The sequence below is a fragment of the Astyanax mexicanus genome, chromosome 20 (genome assembly GCF_023375975.1).
Source record: "Astyanax mexicanus isolate ESR-SI-001 chromosome 20, AstMex3_surface, whole genome shotgun sequence".
In the NCBI taxonomy this organism is placed as follows: domain Eukaryota; kingdom Metazoa; phylum Chordata; class Actinopteri; order Characiformes; family Acestrorhamphidae; genus Astyanax; species Astyanax mexicanus.
The window spans coordinates 27,447,846-27,467,698 of NC_064427.1; the positions used below are offsets into that span (position 1 = coordinate 27,447,846).

Sequence of the window (19,853 nt, forward strand, 5' to 3'; positions counted from 1 at the left end):
ATGTAATTTAGTGTAAATTTAGTCAAGTGGCTAGACGTGCTTGTTGTGTAGTGTCTTGTGTCTGGCTTATGCTTCTTTAATTTTGTTTTGCAGCTATTAAGCTAATGATGCTAACATGTTTTGGATGCTAATACTCCTCAGGTTAGCATTGTGCTAACTACATGCCAAAATCACCACACATTTTTCTCAGTGACTAAGTAGCAGACTAAGTGCTGTTAAGATATCTTTTGTAAGATGTCTTTTTGTAATCTTTTGACTTCTTCGTGCAGTGACTATCTGATATTGTATGATATAATGCTACTTAAAAAATCTAAAAATGAATATGAATCTAAATGTCTTGCTAGGTACATTTGTGTGTTGTTTAGATTACAGTGTAACTACATGAGGAAATGTTTTTTTTACTAAGTTTGAGGTAAATGTGTGATTATTTAGACATGTACCATATTTTCCGGATTATAAGGCACACTATCATCTGTCTATTTTCATACATAAGGTGCACCAAATTTTAAGGTGCATAAAGCAACACTAGTAAGATTGTATACTTAAAGTGAACAGGGGTGTCACCATGTTTCTATTCTAATTTAGTAGGTCCTGCTATTTAAACAAAAACTGAAAAAAAAAAACTCCTTTCTTTTAAAGTCAAACAAGCACTGGATGTTAATCTACACAGATTTCTCTCCTGAAAACGGTTTATTTGTGTGTGTGAAGTGCTTCAGTTAATTTAATAGTAAACTTGGAATTTGAGTATTTTGTTAAAGGGTAAGCACTAATCGCGGTTAGCAAGCGCTTAGCCAGCCCCGGTTCTTAAGCGCTAGCCAGCCGTGGTTAGCAGAGCTAGTAAATGTTGCCCGATAGTGGTAGACTGAGGAACTCTGAGTGTTCTGGTAAGTCAGGGTGCTATTTCCATGTGGCTTGTTTTAACACAGTATACATGCAGACTGCAGTCCAATATACTCGCCACTGGCTGACGAAAGAGCTAGCGCTGCTGTTAGCGGCTAATGCTAATACTTCTCCAGCCTCAGCACTGGAGAAACTTCACTGAAACTCCTTTATAATGCTGTACTTTAGCTGAGTAGCTTTACTGCTCCTTACAGCCTGACTGGTAAAATTCCTACATAAGGCACACTGGATTATAAGGCACACTGATGATTTTTGGGAAAATTATAGGATTTTAAGTGCACCTTATACTTTTATAGCTACATTAGCTTCGTTTTCTGAACAAAAATACACTGCACAACTAATAGTACTGTTGAAATTTGCTTGTGGATAAATTTTGATAAATTTGTGTTTAGATTACAGTGCAAATCTACTTAACTTAGCTTATCTTATGTTTTTAAATTAAATTTTAGGTAAAAATACGTATTGATTTAGAGATGTATTTTGCACAACGCTATTTTGTGTATTAGCACGCATGTTTTGATAGCTACATTAGCTTCATAACTCAAGTACAAACTAAAGAGGCAAATGTTAGACACCAAACCTGTCCAACCAGTCGACTACATTTAGAGTGAGTGGAAAATTGTCTAAATTGGATTTTGAGTCAAACCTTTAAGCCTTTAAGCCTTTAAAACATCTTCTCAGCACCTGTTTAAAAAAATTGAGGAGTATTTTTAGCTATAAGGCAGAGACAGCCTGATATATTTATTGGCTTTTCCCTGTGATGAATGATTCATGTCATATTGGAGAGATTATTTGTGTCTGTGGAGCTGCATATATTGGAGATGTGTTTGGTGCCCTCAGACTGAAATGGAGGAACGGGTTCATTCACACTGATATGCAAATATACCCTTTTGCAGAAGTACTAGTTCTCTCCACACCCAAGAGCATTTAATAGTCACACTTCTGAATTTAATTTTAGTGTTATTTATTTATTAGGCATAGTATCTTGAGGCTTTTTGAATGCCTGACTTCTTACTAAGTTCCTTTATGATTTCAGCCACTCGCCTTATTCAGTAGTCCTTTTTTTTTCTTGTGCCTTGAGTATTGTTTGGGTTTGAACTGAAATCCATCATTCTGTAATCTCTTCACGTTTGTGCTGTAGTTTGCTTGGATGGACAATAGGTGGCACTGTTGTTTTAAAGCTTTCCCAGGCCTCTGAATGTGCTGAATCCTGTCTGTCCAGAGCTGTAAAAACCCTGAAAGGCCAAAACGTGCTCAGATAGCCAAGTGAAGAGGAGCAGGCTGGTTATCTTTTGAGGAAAAGCATGAATTCATTCAATCAATTCATTCATATTTATAGTGCTGGAGCTTTTGTAACCAGTCCAGTCCAGTCTCAATTTACAGGCGAGTAAAGATTTTAAATTGCCAAACTAGGAATTGAAAGGGTCATTGACGTTTCTTTCCCCATCACTTAAAATGTCAATAAATGAAACCCCTACAACAGCCAAGACTCTCTCCACCATCCTATTCTGCTCTTTTTCAGTTCAAGTTCAAGAAAAAAAATTCTCGATCTGAATAATTACCACCCCATTCCAGGTCTGCCCTTGTGGAATGACGTTTTTTTTTTTCTCTTATTATCCAAAGCTTGCTGGCTGTTCTGACCCGCTGCCAGCGGCAGGCTGATTTGGATTGGGCTGTGTTCAGATGTCTGTGCGGGCGGCCGTAATCGCTCCTGCACCGCCTCTCATTGCTATGCCAGTGGGAGTCGTCTCTAACGACTTGTCTAAGCTGCTTTTTATGTATCATTTGGTTGCATCTTGCCGCCTGCTTCTCTGTTGCCGTGAGCAGGATGCCTGTGATGATTAATAAAAAACAGAACTGCGTAAAAGTCACTCTCCTCATTAGTTTTCTTTCTGCTAGGATTAAATCTTTGTGTGTGTGTTAAAGAGGGTGGAGTACTGGGTGGTGTGCTGGTGATGATTAAACTGGGAGTTTGTTGCCATTTGTTGGTAGAAATCTGTAGTCACAGTGCAGTGTTATAAATACTGAGCGCTTTTTTGATTGTGAAATGTTATCTTGTGAACAGATTATGGAGGATTTGGCTTAAAAATGTAATTATGAATGAGTATGAATTATCAAGTAATTATCAAGCATGTGTTTTTTTTTTCTTCTAATGGTAATTATTAGGGTTATGCAAGTTTTACTTAGTCTATCTTTTTGAACTGCACACTTAAATAGGTGTCTAGTGCTACAACAAGTGACTATTTTGATATAATTGAGTAATTGAAAAATGGTAATTGAAATAAATAATCACTTATTTACATTTTGATCACTTTACATAGCTACCAGATAACTATAGCGAAACATAGCATGGCATGTTTCTAACTTGCAATCTGCTTACCACTTAAGGTAGGGGTTCCCATACTGTTGTATACCAAGACCAGCTTCTACCCAATTTTGTTAAGTATACTCAAGTTATCATAAAATAATTAATCATTAGCTTTATTTGTTATGTGTTTAATGTTTTAGAATGCACATATTAAGCACAAAGTGCTTACGCTAAAGGTTGTTTGTCTTGGTTCCTCCCAAGGTGTTTTTTTTCTTGCCACTGTTACCACTTCCACCTTTGTGCTTACACTAAAGGGACTTGGATCTCTTATGGCTGCTTGTGACAACATTTGTTGAAAAAGCGCTATACACACAGTCCAGTCAAAATTTAGATACAGATTTGCACACACTTGGTATTTTCTCAGCATCTTGGTGCAGTTTCTGGAGGTGCTGAACAATAGTTGTTTCTTTTCCTTCACGCTGTGAAGCTCCAGCTCATCCCAAATCATGCAACTCTCGTTGCACTTCCCACACATGTGACCAAGCTTGCAGTGCAGGACATCGCAAACACAAGCTCTTTGGAAGTGCATCAAATGTTTTTTCTCTGTATTCCATTGACCTTCTTACTTTAACAGTTTGGTACGAATATATAGAATGGGTGGTACTTTCCAATAAGTACACCAAATTATACTTTCTCTGGAACTCGTCAGTCACTTGTGTTAAACTACTTGTCAATCATTAATCATTTAAAATAAGCGGCTACAGCCACAAAGGACTAAATGAATGTTGCCTACCAGAGAGTGCTTGATTGAAGAATAATTACTCTTTCCTTTCTTTCTCTCTCTTTCTCTCTCTCTTTCTCGTCTGAAGCAGCGATGAGGGGTTGAAAGACGCGCTGTCGGACTGGGACTCGGACATGGGCAGCACGGAGCCACTGAAGGAGAACACCGACACGCTCAACAATGGCCACCGCAGTGACCAGGAGGCGGCACAACGTCTGGCCCGGCGCCTCTACCACCTGGAGGGCTTCCGCCGCTCCGACGTGGCCAAGCACCTGGGCAAGAAGTGAGAAAATATGAACATTTAAAATGAGCACCTGCTTTTTTTTTTCACCAGCCTAAAATTCATGATGTGCTCTTCCTCGAGCCAGTGCTGTCACCTTCAGGCTCAGACAAATTTGAACAAGTAGACACACATGCACAAACTGAGGTTTGGCACATCTCGCTCACACACTCCTCGTCCTCACACACAGGAACACACACGCAGCCAGTCTGCCTTAGATTCAACACATGCATTCACAAACTGTCAAATGGAAATTTCTGCATATTTACATATTTATATACATATGGACACACATTTCAACATAGACATTCATATCTTGCCGTCCAGCTGTGCCCCATAGCATTAATGGCAATGGATACCATTAACACCATCAAAGAGCTGCTCATGGCTCTCATGGTGGCAGTATTATATTGAAATACATACGGATGTGAATTACCTGCACACTGTATTAAGTGTGTGTTTAGCTTGGCAGGTAATCTGGTAACTCACAGAGAAAATAAGCATGCTGATGTTTCTGGCAAGAAGCTTTTTAACAAAACCTGGACAGATTTGAGTGTTGGGTGGAATCTGCCAAATTGTCTTCAGGTAATTAATTAAGTAAAACATGCGTATATTTGTAGGAAGAGAGTTTGTGACCACTGTTGTAGGACATCTTAAACGAGGCTCATTGATAGTGCACAAACCCAACTTTAACATCCACAGTAAACAGAAAACAAAATAACATCACTGTTCCCATAAATTACTTGCTTAAACACCTTTACAGCATGAGCAAACAGGTCAATTTTCTCTGCTGAAATGTTTTGAAGCACTGCACTATTAAAATAGCAATTCGCCAAAGTCAGAGCGCACCTGTCTCTTAAAGGGAATGGCAAGTGACACACTTTTTTTTTTTCTTTTCTTATTTCTTTTTTTTTCTTTTCACGTTACGCTCAAAACACACCCATGATTAATTAAGATAATTAATAGATGCCTTTTGCGTGTTTCAAGCAGTGTAAGGTGTACTTTTCTGTTGTTACGATAGCAAAGACACAGACACGCCCTAAATCAAGCTGTGTGGTGTTCAGTTTACAGCTCACTTATCGATTGCTAAAATATGGCCTCTTTGGGCAGTTTAGGATTGGATCTATTGATTTTATTCGTATACACAAAGATTCAAACTCTTATTACATTAAATTTCACTAAACAGAGAAGCATGTGGATTGAGACTGTTGAGTAACATAACAGGATATTACATAGGTATGGGTACACATAACATAGCATTGATCAGTAACTTTTGTCTGTTTTTGCTAAATACATCCTTTTTTGTTTCTGCCTCTGCCCAAAAATAAAAATTTGAATCTTTATTCTAATATTTGCATGTACATAGAAATGCTTCAAAATGACTTGGAATAAAATCTTTTTACCTTTAAAAAAAAAGGGGGCATTTGGACTGGGACAGTAGAGGAAATTTCTTTTTTTTTTTTTAGTTCACAAGTATGTTTTAATTTTTCACAGCATTGCATTGTTTTCCCAGATGTTTCACTAAAGTTACATAGTGCAGTTTGTGGCTAAGGCCATAGTATAGCAGCGGGAGTGGTGCTGCTCTTATTATTACAGGCTTTTTTATTTTATTTTTTTTACTCCAACCATAAGCTTTAAACATGTTTATCACACATTTATTTAAATGACCTATACTAACGCTGCATTAAGATGATGACGTGGTAGTGTCCAAACTCATTTGCATTTCTGCCGCTACTTAGTGAACTATCTAGCCTCTCCCTATATAGTGCAAAACTAATGAATAAGAAGAGATCCATGTCAGTCACAGCCACTCTTCTCTCTGAACTCATTCAGCTTGATGGCTGTGCATGGTAATCATCAGTCAGCTCAAGCTTAACACACATACATGCTGAGCTTCACACATGCCAACATCTATCAGCTCTAAATCTAGTGTGACTCACAAAAGCACAGCAGAGATCTGGGGGAAAATGCTAAGAGCTCCAACACCATGCTCTTTCTTCCGTTCCCCACACCCGTCTGTATTTATTCCGCATGTCCTAGAGGAGGGAAAAGTAACTTAACCACTTTACATAAAAGCCGGAAGGTACAGCACTGTCAAAAGATTTTGGGTGTTCATGTCATCTCTGAGTGCAGAGCTTCACCCTGGGGTCGAGACTCTGGCTGGGGTTTTAAGATGCAGTGGTCTAAAATGATGTCAGTGTTGCGCAGGCAGCTCTAGATAAGAGCACTGGCCGGCTGAACGTGAGTCGGTGCTGATCCGCTGTGGCGTGAGGGCTGAGGAGGTTCTCTGTAAGAGATTGCTGACCTACAATTGTTCACGGTGCAGAAAGAACGCAGTCAGGGCAGTCGGTCACTCGCTAATCACTCAGATTCAGGTCAGGTTTGTCACAGCCTGCCTGCATCTTCACTGAGTGCTATCTCTTTCCCTCGCACTGATGAGCCAGAATCGTGTTTTTAAATAGGAGACGATTTGTCTCGTTCTAATCTGAAACACACAGAGGTGTGACTCGACATGGTTTACTGCTGTCATTCAATTAGCTTTATTCAGTTAGCTCCATTTAGATCTTTATTGGAACTGGCAACAGATAAAGTTGTCACTCTGCGGGTCGTCTCTCTGGAAATAAGACTAGAATTGGCTTTGAGAGCTGGAGCCAGATGTTCTGGATGTGGCTAATATATAAAGAAAAGGCTCAACCTAAATTGCCATAATTACATTTTGTTATTATTAATATTATTACGTTTATTATTATTATGATGTTATATTAGCAATAATCTACAAATTTGATGACTGAATATTTGTGTGGAAAAGGGTTACATTCATTAATTCCTTTTTGTCTGATATACTGTTTTCTACTGTTAGTAAGTACTGTAAGTTATTGCAAATTTATATACTTATTACATATGTATATAGTTTATAATGCCCATACAAAAACAAAAGCATGTGGGGCATTCTTAAAAACAAAATCAGCAGTAAAGAATTCAGAAAAAAAATTACGAAAGTGATGCAAATGAGCAAAGTCTGCTGCTAATCTGGAACTTAAAATATATACGTATATACCGGTACTTAAAATAAGATTGTAAAAGAGATCAGACTGCGTTTCATTTTTTGTAAACACACTGCACTGAGAAATAATGGCGCAAGTAATGGAATATGTATATATTCAAAAAATACATATGTAAAGATAAATATAACAAAACTTTAGACACATTTACAGACTTAATGTTTGGATGAATACAGTATATACACATGGAGACACTTAAAATTGGGATGCAGTTGTTTTTTGGGTGGTGAAATAAGTCTCCTTCTAGTAATGCTGTATGCTGTTGTCACAGGGCACTAAAACACTTGTATCCACTGGAAAAATCCATTTTCCTTCTGTTCTTTTAGACTGCATTGTAATTTCAATGAAGGCAGTCTGGGACAATTGTTCTTGTAACTCTGGTTACAAATTTGATGACATGACATGGAGTTTTGCCTTTGTTTCTATAGAATAGACATTCTTTGATTTATCGTGGTTCACTAGAGAATTGTTGCATTTTATTTGAAAATGTAGTTTTTTGTAAAGACACGAGTCTATAGCTGTTTTCAAGGGGAAGTAGTTTTACTAAGTCTTATAACATAGTTTGCAAGTGAATTGATAATCTACCTGTGTAATTGTCCCCAATAAAAAGCCAGATTAAAACGTTACAGCATAACTGTAATTTACCAAAATTAATATCCTGATACTGGAGCTAAATGGACTTAAATGCTGGGTACTTTTATACCCCTCTAGCCCACAGCTGGCGAATAGTACAAGTTTATCTGTTCCAGAAAGTCTGTGGGATTAGACAAGCTGTGTGTGCTTACTGTGTGCTTATGGACATCTGTGTCAGCAATGGATTTATCTTAATGTAGCTGAATGCATTATTACAAGGACTCGCCTGACTTCACTAACTCTGGTCATTAAATGCAGCAATGCTCCAAAATCGATTAGAAATTCTTTGCTGAACAGTAGAGACAGTTACTCAAACAAATGCAACATAAACTATTTTTTTTTTTTTTTTTTTAATGATTTCAGAAAAAAAAAAGTATGAGCAGGTATCCCAATACTTTTGTCAGTATAGTGTATATTTCATACCGAAGTTTAAAAAAGTGACTGTGGGCTTAGAAAAGATCACACCGTCTTTTTAATTCACTCACACTGCCCTCGCCTTGTCCCAGGACATGTGTCACCAAATAATAGGAGACTTTATCATGTGAACCGCTTACAAATTCTCACTGCAGTCTGGCTCAGCGGCGGCTCAGCAGGTGCACAAAATGATGGGACACTGTGGCCTTGTTGTTTATGTGCTTTTTGTTTTTACAAAATATAGCTTTGGGCCCCGTATTCTGTAATGCAGAAAAGCACAGTGTCATGAGTCTGTTTTAGGAGAATCTAGCAGCATAATGGTCTTCTGTTCCTCCCTCACACACACACGTACACACACACACACACACACACACACACACACACACACACACACACTCATGTACCTGTCCCCTCAGGAATCTACAGCTGAATCACAGTGCCTCGGACTTGAACCATACTGAATTTAAGATACCGAGTTTAATGCAAACGACCTTGCCGTAAACGTAAAGGGAGGCCCAGACGGACGTCCCTTAATGCGACTGCAATATGCACTCAATGAGTCTCAAATTAGCATTCCATTTACTGAGCCCAGTGTACAGGACCACTTACAAACTCTGCACTCCGCTCATGAGCGCGGGGTTGGAAATAAGCACTGATACTCAGGACCAAAAAGAGAATTAAGGTTCAGTGACTTAAAGCCTATTTGGGTTGGATTAGTTCCATCTGGGGAGGTGGTGTTTTGGGTGATTACCAGCGAGATTTGTGATTGTAATCCAGTAGAATTGTAATTGTAATGTTGGTAGTTCTTACAAATCTGCTGAGCAAAATGTTGGGAGCTAATTAACAGTGGCCAAATAACAGTCCTGTTTGAGTCGTAATAACAAAAACCTGGCATTAGAAAACAGCACCTCTTTTTTAGGGCAACATAATTAAAATTTTGGGCCATTTGCTTGTTGTAAATCTTCCAAATTAAACTTTTTTTTTTTATTTTTTTTTTATCATTTTTCAACTCTGAATCTGATAACACATGCATTTAACTATTCAAAACATGTACTGGGCAGCTTTACGTAATTTCTTACAAGGTTTTAAAGCTGAAGCCGATGGTTACAAAGTTTATGTGACATTTAAAAAGCATGTTTAAAAGCAAGTCCACTAATTCCTCTATTCATTTTGTCTGTTTATTATTTTGTCTATTAATTATGTATTTATTTTTAAGAAATGGTTGATTGCATGTTCAAATAGTTGGTATTTATGACAAAAAAAATCACTCCTGTTACTGGAACTCACTCCTGTTACTGGCACTCATTCTTGTTACTTTTTATGTTTTGAGTCACAGGAATGAAAGTAACAGGACAGAGTTTTTAGCATAGATTTAGCAAAAACATAAGAATTAGCTAAATGGCGGCAATGCAAATATCATGAGGACACTAAGCACAATGTAGTAATTTTCCCAAAATGTGTTTTTAAAAAAATACAAGATCTAAGATTTAATTTGGATAACGGCAACAAGTGTTGAGATTGACCTGCTTAGTCATAGTTACAATCAGGCAATATATATTTTATATATTTATATAAATATACAAAACGTATTTGAAAGTTATTTGTGTGCACATTTATACATGTAATTTCTGGGGGACATAAATGGCACCTATTAAGTCTGTCTTCTTCTAGCAATGTTCCAGTTAAAAAACTCCAATGACTGAATAGAATAAAATCATTGCTTAAGTAAACAATGGAGTTCAATTTTATTTATTTATTTATTTTTGTCTAATTTGTTACCCCTCAGTCTTAGGAGGGGTGGAGGGACAATGCTCTTGATTGCCTGTGGGAGGAAAACGATTTTTGATCTGTTTTTGTTTTTTATTGTTCTGTATCTTGTTCCAGAGGGAGAACAAATGATCTCCAGGGTGGGTTGGGTCTTTATTATCATATAATCAAATCATATAATATAATAACTAGACGCCATTTCAAAATAATTTATTTCCAATAAACCGTTTGATAAAGACTTTGGAAATAATGGCAACTGGATTGTCAATTAGTGTTTTACTAATTGACAAAGCTTGACAAAATATGTCCAACTTTTTATGTCCGAGCATTGTTCCAGAATAGCGTTGTTATAGATTCCAGTTGATTATGTAGTATTATGCAAGTACTTGTCCACAGATAGTACTGTGTGTACGACTGCGTCAAGACGGCCATCTTGGATTCTGAACTCAGGGTTGGCAAAGCTTTCCCAGTTGTGGGGGCATTCCAGGTGAAATATTCTATTTGGAACTGCAACTTTAAGATTCAGACATAATAATGTATTTACTTTTTTACTTTTTTACTTTTTACTACAAAATTTATTGTAGCTTCTACATCCCTGAGGGTTCCTATTTGATGATGTATACATAAACCTCAGTTAACTATTACTGCTAAAACACAACATCATGCACTTTCCCCACGTAACACATAACATTTTATAAAAGCTGTGGCAGTTCTTTCTGAAAGCTGTTGTATACCATTGTCACCATTACAGCAGAAATGGATTGCTTGTCCTCAGCCAACTCTAGCTTAAGTGGTAACATTTTGCCAGCTTAATCATCACATTCACAGAGTTTTCTCTTTAGAGTCCGTGCAGATCAAAGGAAGTTTCTAGATGACGAATATGCCTGAAGGTCAGATCTGTTGAAGACAGTGGTGTTGTGTTTTTTTAATGTTAATATTCATCATATGTCATGTTTATCAGAAGGATCTTTGGGGTCCATCAGTAAGATTTTTTGTACCCTCTCGTTCTCTTACTGATTTTTATATTGAGCCAGTATAGCTGTGTGCTTCGGAGAACACTTAAAGCTTTTTCAGGCTTGTTTGTAAGAGGACGCTGAGTGTCTCTGCACTCTCTGTTGCCAAGCAGGCACATTTGTGCATGTTTGTATTTAATTTGTATGGACCGGTGTGTGCCTGAGAGCCTTCATTGCTTGTGCTCTATTTTTTTTTTTTTTTTTTTTTATTCCATTACCTGTTAAGGATGGACGTTTTGGTGATTTATTTTTTTTTTATTTTTTTTATTTTTTTACTGTTTCATCGAATATTTGTACATTTAGAATAGTACCCCAGAGAACAAAAGTTTCCTCACTTTCTATGGACAGGTGACCTTTCCCCCCCAATCACTCAGCACTAGCTATTGTAGTTGTCTGTTAGCTATCATAACAAGCGTGTTCAGCCGTCTAGTGAAGTGTATTGAATGTGGTCGCAGTGCTTATGATATAATAGCTCCACCCTGTTATGGGGCTGTAAAAAGAAATGTATTGATATATTGAAGTTTCTAGATATTATTATATTGTGTAATACTCTATAGATTCTCAAAAAATGCCATAATCCCATTTCCTCCCTAATTTACAAGGCCAATCACCCAACCCACTCATTAGGACTTTAGGTTTTTATGCATCTTGGCATGTTCTCCTCCACCAGTCTTACACACTGCTTTTGGATAACTTTATGCCACTACTGGTGCACAAATTCAAGCAGTTCAGCTTGGTTTGATACCTTCGTATATTACATTCCAGAGGTTTTCAGTTTGTTAAAATCATTTTTTTTACTGAGCTGTATATTGAATCCTAACATCTGCATTGATATATTTATTGTATTTCCTTACCCAACAGATTGTGGGCCACAAGTCCTGTGGTGACCTTTTTCACAAAGATCTGGTGGTGCTGCAGGTTCTCATTCCACCCCAGCAGGATGAAACGTGATTAACTGTGTGAACACTAAGGGCGGCTTTGCTTCTGCTTGATTGGAGTGAAAGCCTGCAGTCACACCGGCCCTTTGTGGAGGAGATTGGTGACCTCTGGTGCAGAGAATACCTGTTTATGGAGCCTCCACTGGAACTCGCTCAGGCTTAAAATAGATTTTACACGATCTAGTAAAAAATAAACAGCTTTCTTTTATGTCACAAAAAAAGTTTGTAAGGATTTGCTGAAAGTATTATTTTTATTATATATTTTTTATTCTTAGCAGACGCGTATAAAGTACTAGAGACCCAGAATTGAGTAAAAGTACAAGTGCTACAAAAGTAGAAGTTCTTTAAGCCCACACTTAAGTGAAAACTAATAAAAAAAATGTTTTATAAAGAAACAGATAATGAACAGAAATGATCCAGAAAGTTATCATACTAATTATGCACTCCAAATATCTCCATATATCCAAAATAAAGTAAAATTAATTATACTGGACAGATATAATCTGTCTCTAGTAGACATATTATGGGAAATGAGAACAGTGTGATTTTTTTCTTTTGCTAAAAACAGCAATAGTATAAATAAATAAATAAATAGTATAAATATTAAACCAATCACCGTTAATTTTCCGGTGGGAGGGGGCAATTTAGTGAGAAATAAACATCACTCTAAGCATTTTGAAACATCAATGACTGTAAGTATAAGCAAAATAAATAAACTATATTGACAAAACTATTGGGATGCCAAAATCACAGGTATTAAAAAATAAAAAAAAAACTTTTTGCTGCTTTTGTTGCAGTGACTGTTTCTGCTCTCTCGAATGTTACTATTCGATTATTATTAGATTTTGGAGCATTGCTGTGAGAATTTGTTTGCATTCATTGACAAGAGCATTAAAAGTATTGGATGGTGCACAATCTTTAAGTTATTTTAAAGGTTGTCCACTAACATTTGGATATATGGGCTATATAGTGCATGTACATCTCCCTCGCCTTTTGAACCTGTTTGTGCAGAAGCTCTGCTAGCATTCTGGCTGTGTGAAGTATAAACTTGGTTCTGCGTTAGTGGGTTAAAGTGTAGCATCACACTGACATGATTTAGATTGGCAGAACTGATGGGCTGAATATGCTTCGTAAAAAGAAATGCGAATAAAAATGTAAACAAAATGCATGCTGTTCCCGGTTGAACCTGCCCTTGCTCTAAAACGTCTTTTTGTTTTTTGTTTTTTCCTCTCAATCCGCCCGCGGCTGTGAGTCAACCCGCACACAGCTAGCCTGCGCTCTCTCACAGCCTCAGCAGAGGTCTGGAGGACAATGCCAGCCTCAATATACTGCCATCAATCCCTTCCCTCCATGCTTGATGTCGTGATTTTGAATTGGTGCTGTGGAAGTGTGTGTAGGCGTTTATATAAATCTCCCCTTCTCCTTCTCACTCTCGTGCACATGCTCGCGCTCTCTCTCTCTCTTCTCCCTTCCTTCCTGCTCTCTCTCCCTGTCTCTCTCTCCCTGTCTCTCTCTCTCGTCTCGTTATCTCTAATTCTCTCTCTTTCTGTCTCTCTAATATACAGTAAATGAAAGTGATGTCATGGCCCGCTCCTCTGTTCATACTTATGAAATGTGGCACATACACAGCCACTGCAAAAACAAGCTGTCCTTGGCCCTCACCGGATGTGTGGGATTTTTTTTTATAGACGATATTAGAGGACTGAAAGTAATAAAAAGCACCATAACTCTACAGTGACTATGGTGGATGTTCTGCCTCCCTGGTCCTAATTTGCACCCTCTCTTTGTCTACTTACAGCAATGACTTCAGCAAGATGGTCGCCGAAGAGTACCTCAGTTTTTTTGAATTCACAGGGATGACATTGGACCAATCGCTCAGGTAGAGTTCTCCAGGTCTTTTCTTAATAATATATTTATGCTTATTTCTTTATGCAAAGGGTATAATTACATACATTACACTTTGTAGTTTTACTAAAGTACTAAAATATTATCATGATATTTCATGGTAATAATAATAAATAAAAAAAAAATATATATATATATATATATATATATATATATATATATATATATATATATATATATATATATATATATATATATATATATATATATTAAAGAAATAAACTACTGCAACAAAATGAAAATGTAATTTTATTACTGCACATAATATAATATGGAACACACCTAACAGTCTAACAGAGATATTAAAAAATGCAAGAATTGGATCAGATTTGTAACAGAAGTCAATGATGACAAAAGATAATCTACTCCATATATCTCCATATATCCAGGATTAAAGTACAATAAATGATACTGGACAGATATAATCTGTCTCTAGTAGATATATAATGGGGAAAATATTTATTTTGGTAAAAACAACAACAAAAGTAGTGTTCTGATTTGATAATTAGGGGTGGGTGGTATGACACAATATTTTAGGGTATAATAAGTTTCATGATATTTGATATGGCACACCCCTATTCTCTACCCTTTTAACTTATTGTGTGGTTAGCTACCTTAAAAAATTGTAGCTGCTTGGGGTGGTTAGCTTTTAGCCTAGCACCTGCACAACAACTGCATGCTTGACATTTGCATGGATTTTTATCTCACTTAGCACATGTTCTTATTCAGCAAGCCTTACGAAAGTGCTTGGTTATTTGTTTTGTACAGTTATTACAGTTATTGCTTTGCTTTGCTGGTGTCGTTTTTTTAAACGCTGATTATCTTTTTATGTTCTTCTCTTACAGATCCTTTCTAAAAGCTTTTGCACTAATGGGTGAAACCCAGGAAAGAGAGCGGGTTTTAATCCACTATTCTAATAGGTACTATCAATGTAACCCCACCATCATCGCCTCACAAGGTATTCTGCTTCTTGCTGCACTTTTAAAACCCAATATTTACCTCTTAATAATCATTTCAGATTAATCCGCTTCTGTTTGGCAGAAGGATAAACCAGTCTTAAATAAACCAGTATACAAGAAAAGCCTGTAGATTAACAGTCTAGTCTCTGATTTACAATGTCAGTATTAATACTGCACCCGGGCTTAATCTGTGTCTGGAAAACCAATCCTGAGATTAATGGATATAAATATGTAAATATATTGTGACATTATTATTTCCCCACGTTGTGGCTTAGTGGAAAAGTACATTGGAATTTCATTTTCAATTATGAATCATGCAAGGGTTTAGCAGGTGATATTTTCCTCCATTCGTTTCCATGGCCATTTCCTTTGGCTCAAATGGCACCTTCCTCCCCACTCATCCTATGGATTAACTAGAGATCAGCTCGACTGTCCCTTGAGAAATTAGCCATTAACTAGGAATTATGGAGCTTGCTCGGCATCAGGTTGACAAATGACAGTTGAAAGAGACATGCTGAGGTTCAGCAGAAGGTCAGGATATAACCTCAATCATCAGAATCTGCCTTTTTATTTTAACCCAGTCACATAAAAGCAGCTATTGACTCATGATGTTCTTATTAAAAAAAAATAGGGTTCTTACATATTATATATATTAGGGCTACACTGTATTGGAAAGAAATAGTAATATTATTGTGTTGCTGTATATTGATGCACATTATAATATTATAAAAAAATACAGAATTTTTCAACTTTAACTTAAGTTAGTGATCAAACTTGTTATGATTAGGGTTGCATATGATACCTTTAATGAAGTGACTATGTTTTTTTTTTTGGATCAGAACAAAATCTTTTCTGTATTTAAAGCTTAAAACCACTTATTAATGAAAGTTTGGATTAGTCTTCTGATTTCACAATCAATTGTTTAATTGTTTGCTTTTTAAGCTCTAAAAAAAGCAACAAATTAAGGAAATTCTCTGTATGCTTGTATTGTTTTTAAATATCAGTTTTAAGCAAATCTATACAATATTATTACCAGAACGTTTTCTTCCATGGTGTACTTAACCATGGTATACTGCTGTAACCCTAGTAACAATATTAATAATCCCTCTGTGTATTGAAGATTGTAGGAAGCATGAGTGAGATTGGGCAGATATAATAAAAGCATGTACTGATCTGCTGATCTTTTTTTAATACATCAATATAATTTACTCAAAATAAATACATTTTATAACAATTAAATGGCTTCTCTGTTTGGTTCAACTTTCTTAAAATACTCATATTAAGCAATACAGTGTGAACTTACAGTATGATCAACATCAATTAATACAGGTATTGTGCTCTTTCCTATTTATGATATTAATAATGCCATATGTGTATTGATAAGGTTGTATCTACTCAATAATGATATCTACCAAATATCATCGACTTACCTACAGTCTGCCACTGATAGATCTCTCATAGACAAAAACAACAGTACAGATTATCCTGTTGTATTAAGCAAGTTTTTGCATGATATGTATGGATTCATTTTAAGGCTTATTTGACATTCCATGTCCTGCGATATGACTATTGAGCATGTGTACATTGCAGTGAAGATGCATAGACAATAGGGGTGGGCGATATGGCTCTAAAATAATATCACGATATTTCAGGGTATTTTTGCGATAGCGATATACTTGGTGATATAGGAAAACTAAAATAATTCATTAATTTCAGGAATATAGTATAATAGTTTAACAGAATAATCATAATGTGGCAAAATAAATAATATAGCATAAAATAATATAATGCAGCAAATATTATTGCAGAATATTTAGTGCATGCATATAAACTGCAAACTAAAGCAATTAACTTATACAATAAATACACCTAAAGCTTCACAGTAAATAATAGACTAATTTTAAGACAGAACAGCCCTATTATCACGATATGGATTTTTATTATCATGATATTTCTGTGTCACGATATATTGTATACGATATAATATTGCCCACCCCAATAGACAATACATTGACTGTTATGTTTCAACAAACATTGACTAAACCTGACTGTACTAATCATGAAAGAGTATTTGAATAGAATTTAAAAAATAATTTTGATAAATATGGTGCACTGTGAAAATGTGTCTTTAAACATCATGATATACAGTATTATATTTATCATATCGCTCAGCCCTAGACCTAGCCCTAGTCTGTATGAAATATTGCCTGTATTGTTGTTGTTCATGCCGACAGTATTTTTGTTGTGTTTATTGTTCGTTTTTGTTCCATGCTTGGAGTGTCATGTCTCCCCCATAGCAACCATCTTGGTAACAACAAGCCTCTGTGACCAGTAGATGGGTAAAAGCTAAAACGGTCTCCTTGTTGCTAAGACTGTTGCCATGGAACTGGTGTTACACTTTGGCCCAGTGTAGAGATGGATGATATCAACATAGGGTACTTCTGCATGTTTAGAGGCTCTTCATGTCACTCTGTGAAAGCAGAATTATAATTATATTTTACAGAAAAATAGAGCAGAAGTAAAGTATGTGGCTTTGCCATCACAGTCGGAATGGCGTCAGTGAAACGAGTAAAATAATCCGTTACACCCATTTAAAGCCGTGACCAAATAATTACTCATTTTTAAATCAGTTTTTTTTTTTTCTTTTTCTTTTTTTTTTTTCTTTCCGCAGATGGAGTGCATTGCCTTACGTGTGCTTTGATGCTGCTCAACACTGACCTTCATGGCCAGGTATGTTGGGATGCCCTCTGATATTTTCCTCCTTGTGTCGTATCTCTTCAGCTTTGAAGTTCGTTTCAGTTCTTAAATGGAAACGACCGCAGCCTCCGCTCTTCCTCTTTGAATGAACTACGGGGTGACCTGCCATCGTTTGGCCTTATCTGAGTTGATTATTCAGCCCACAAAATGGATAAATACCATTTCTCACTGCTTCCCCTCGGTCCTGCTGCAGAGTCAGAGCTTCTATTCGCTGGCTTCAGGATTTTAGAGACTCCTTCCAATTGTGGGGCAGTGAACCTTCAAAGTCATTCATAATCCCATTCCACTGCTAACAGTGGACTTTTAGAATAGATCAGTTCACATGTAGAACAGGGACGCGGTCAAGTTGACATTTCGTTTGACAGTTTGATTGTCTTGTAGCTCTCTGATGTGAATTACAATTAAGAAAATATAAAAAAATAAATGAATAATAACAAAGTGAAAAAAAAAATAATACCATGATTTTTATATAATATTTCAATGTATGTATCAAGGTTAGCTGTGGCTGCTAGTTGGCTGCTTCATTGTTTGTTCCTTTCTGTTGCCTATCTATCCCTTTTTTTTTCTCCAGCTGCCATTGTTTTCTTTATTGCCTCTATTGTTGCAGTTTTAAAGCTCTAGCTGTCAATCTTCCCTGCAGCTTAAGATTACCTGAAGCTGATTTGCTCCTTATTCGTGTTCTGTTCTTATTCTTTTCCTTTGTCCTTTACTACAAAGAAAGCTCATACCCTTTTCACATGATTCAGTTGATGTAAAGGTCTACAACCCCACCAAATAAAATAAAAAACAAACAGTTAATATTCTGTAATTATGTAAGATTGAAAAAAATATATATAAATAAACAAATTATTTATTTATTTAATTTATTTATTTATAAATTTATTTATTTTATATTTTAATTTATTTATAAATTATTATTTGGTAAAAAAAAAAAAATATATATATATATATATATATATATATATATATATATATACATATAAATAAATTATATGTATATATATATATATATATATATATATATTTATTATTATTTTTTTTTTACCAAATTGAAAACCTCTGGATTATCAAGAGGAAGATGGATGACAAAATGCCATCAAATTAAAAGCAGTGTGTAAGACTGGTGGAGGAGGACATACCAAGATGTATGAAAACTGTGATTAAAAACCAGGGTTATTCCACCAAATATTGATTTCTGAACTCTTAAGACTTTGAACATGAGCATATCTTTATGAACTTTAAACTTCCTGCTGCAGCTGTTTGTAGATATGAACCTGATAAACAACCTTTTTTATTGCTTAATGTAGTGCAGACTGAGAAAATAGCTTATTCATGTGTTGTGAAATCTTAATTACTGCTCATATCATATTACTCATTGAGATTTCTAAGCCTCAATCTGATAAAAGAAGAATCTGATCAAGAGTATGATGTTTAATTGATCGCTTGAATAATCAGATAACAATATAAATTAGAATGATCAGATAACTGATTATTGAGTGCATGTAAACACACTGCTTGATGCTGTCTAGTAACCAGATCTTAATCCAGGAGAACACTTTTTGTAGATGTTATGGAGATCAGAGTTTCACTGTTTAAACGTGATCCTGAATCTGCAGGAATTGAGTGATGTAATCATGTCAGCATGGACCAGAATCTCAAAGGAACGTTTCCAACATGTTGTGTAATCCATTGCACAAGGAACTGAAAGTGTTTTGAGAGCAAAAATACGGTAATAGATATAATCATTTTATTAAAATGATTTTGTGAGTGTGTGTATATAATAGACATTTAATGTATAGGTCAGATTAAAATGAATCTAAAGACTATAAATAAAAAAAAATATTAGACTTTAAAGCTGGCATTTTTTCAAGCTTTCTCGAATTTCAGCAGAAGAAACAATTGTTCTTCAATAAGAACTTAATCTGTGGCACACATTTGCAGTGATTATTATCTGTGAAACTGAGAGTGCACAGTTTCTACATGCTCCTCAGAATAGCTCATCTTTTTGTCTCTGTGGAGCGTGTTCATGTGTCTTTATTCTCACGGGGTGGCGAATCTTGGATTTGACGTTTCCTGGCTCCTTCTCAATAGAACACATATGCGCCATGCAGACGCCAATATTTCACGCCCACACCG

The 19,853-nt window shown here is 36.0% G+C and overlaps 1 protein-coding gene across 4 annotated transcripts in view; it reads left to right on the top strand.

The window, feature by feature from the left end:
- The window catches only part of psd3l (pleckstrin and Sec7 domain containing 3, like), a 194,619-nt gene that overhangs the window by 74,750 nt on the left and 100,016 nt on the right, over window positions 1-19,853 (top strand). For 3 of the 4 annotated variants that reach the window (XM_022681270.2, XM_022681272.2, XM_007255272.4), the window contains 4 exons: window positions 4,078-4,272; window positions 13,895-13,975; window positions 14,847-14,959; window positions 17,632-17,690. In XM_022681270.2, coding sequence (XP_022536991.2) covers window positions 4,078-4,272; window positions 13,895-13,975; window positions 14,847-14,959; window positions 17,632-17,690 — 448 coding nt within the window. The remainder of the gene's footprint in view (window positions 1-4,077; window positions 4,273-13,894; window positions 13,976-14,846; window positions 14,960-17,631; window positions 17,691-19,853) is intronic. The other variant, XM_022681271.2, reaches the window with a different exon arrangement.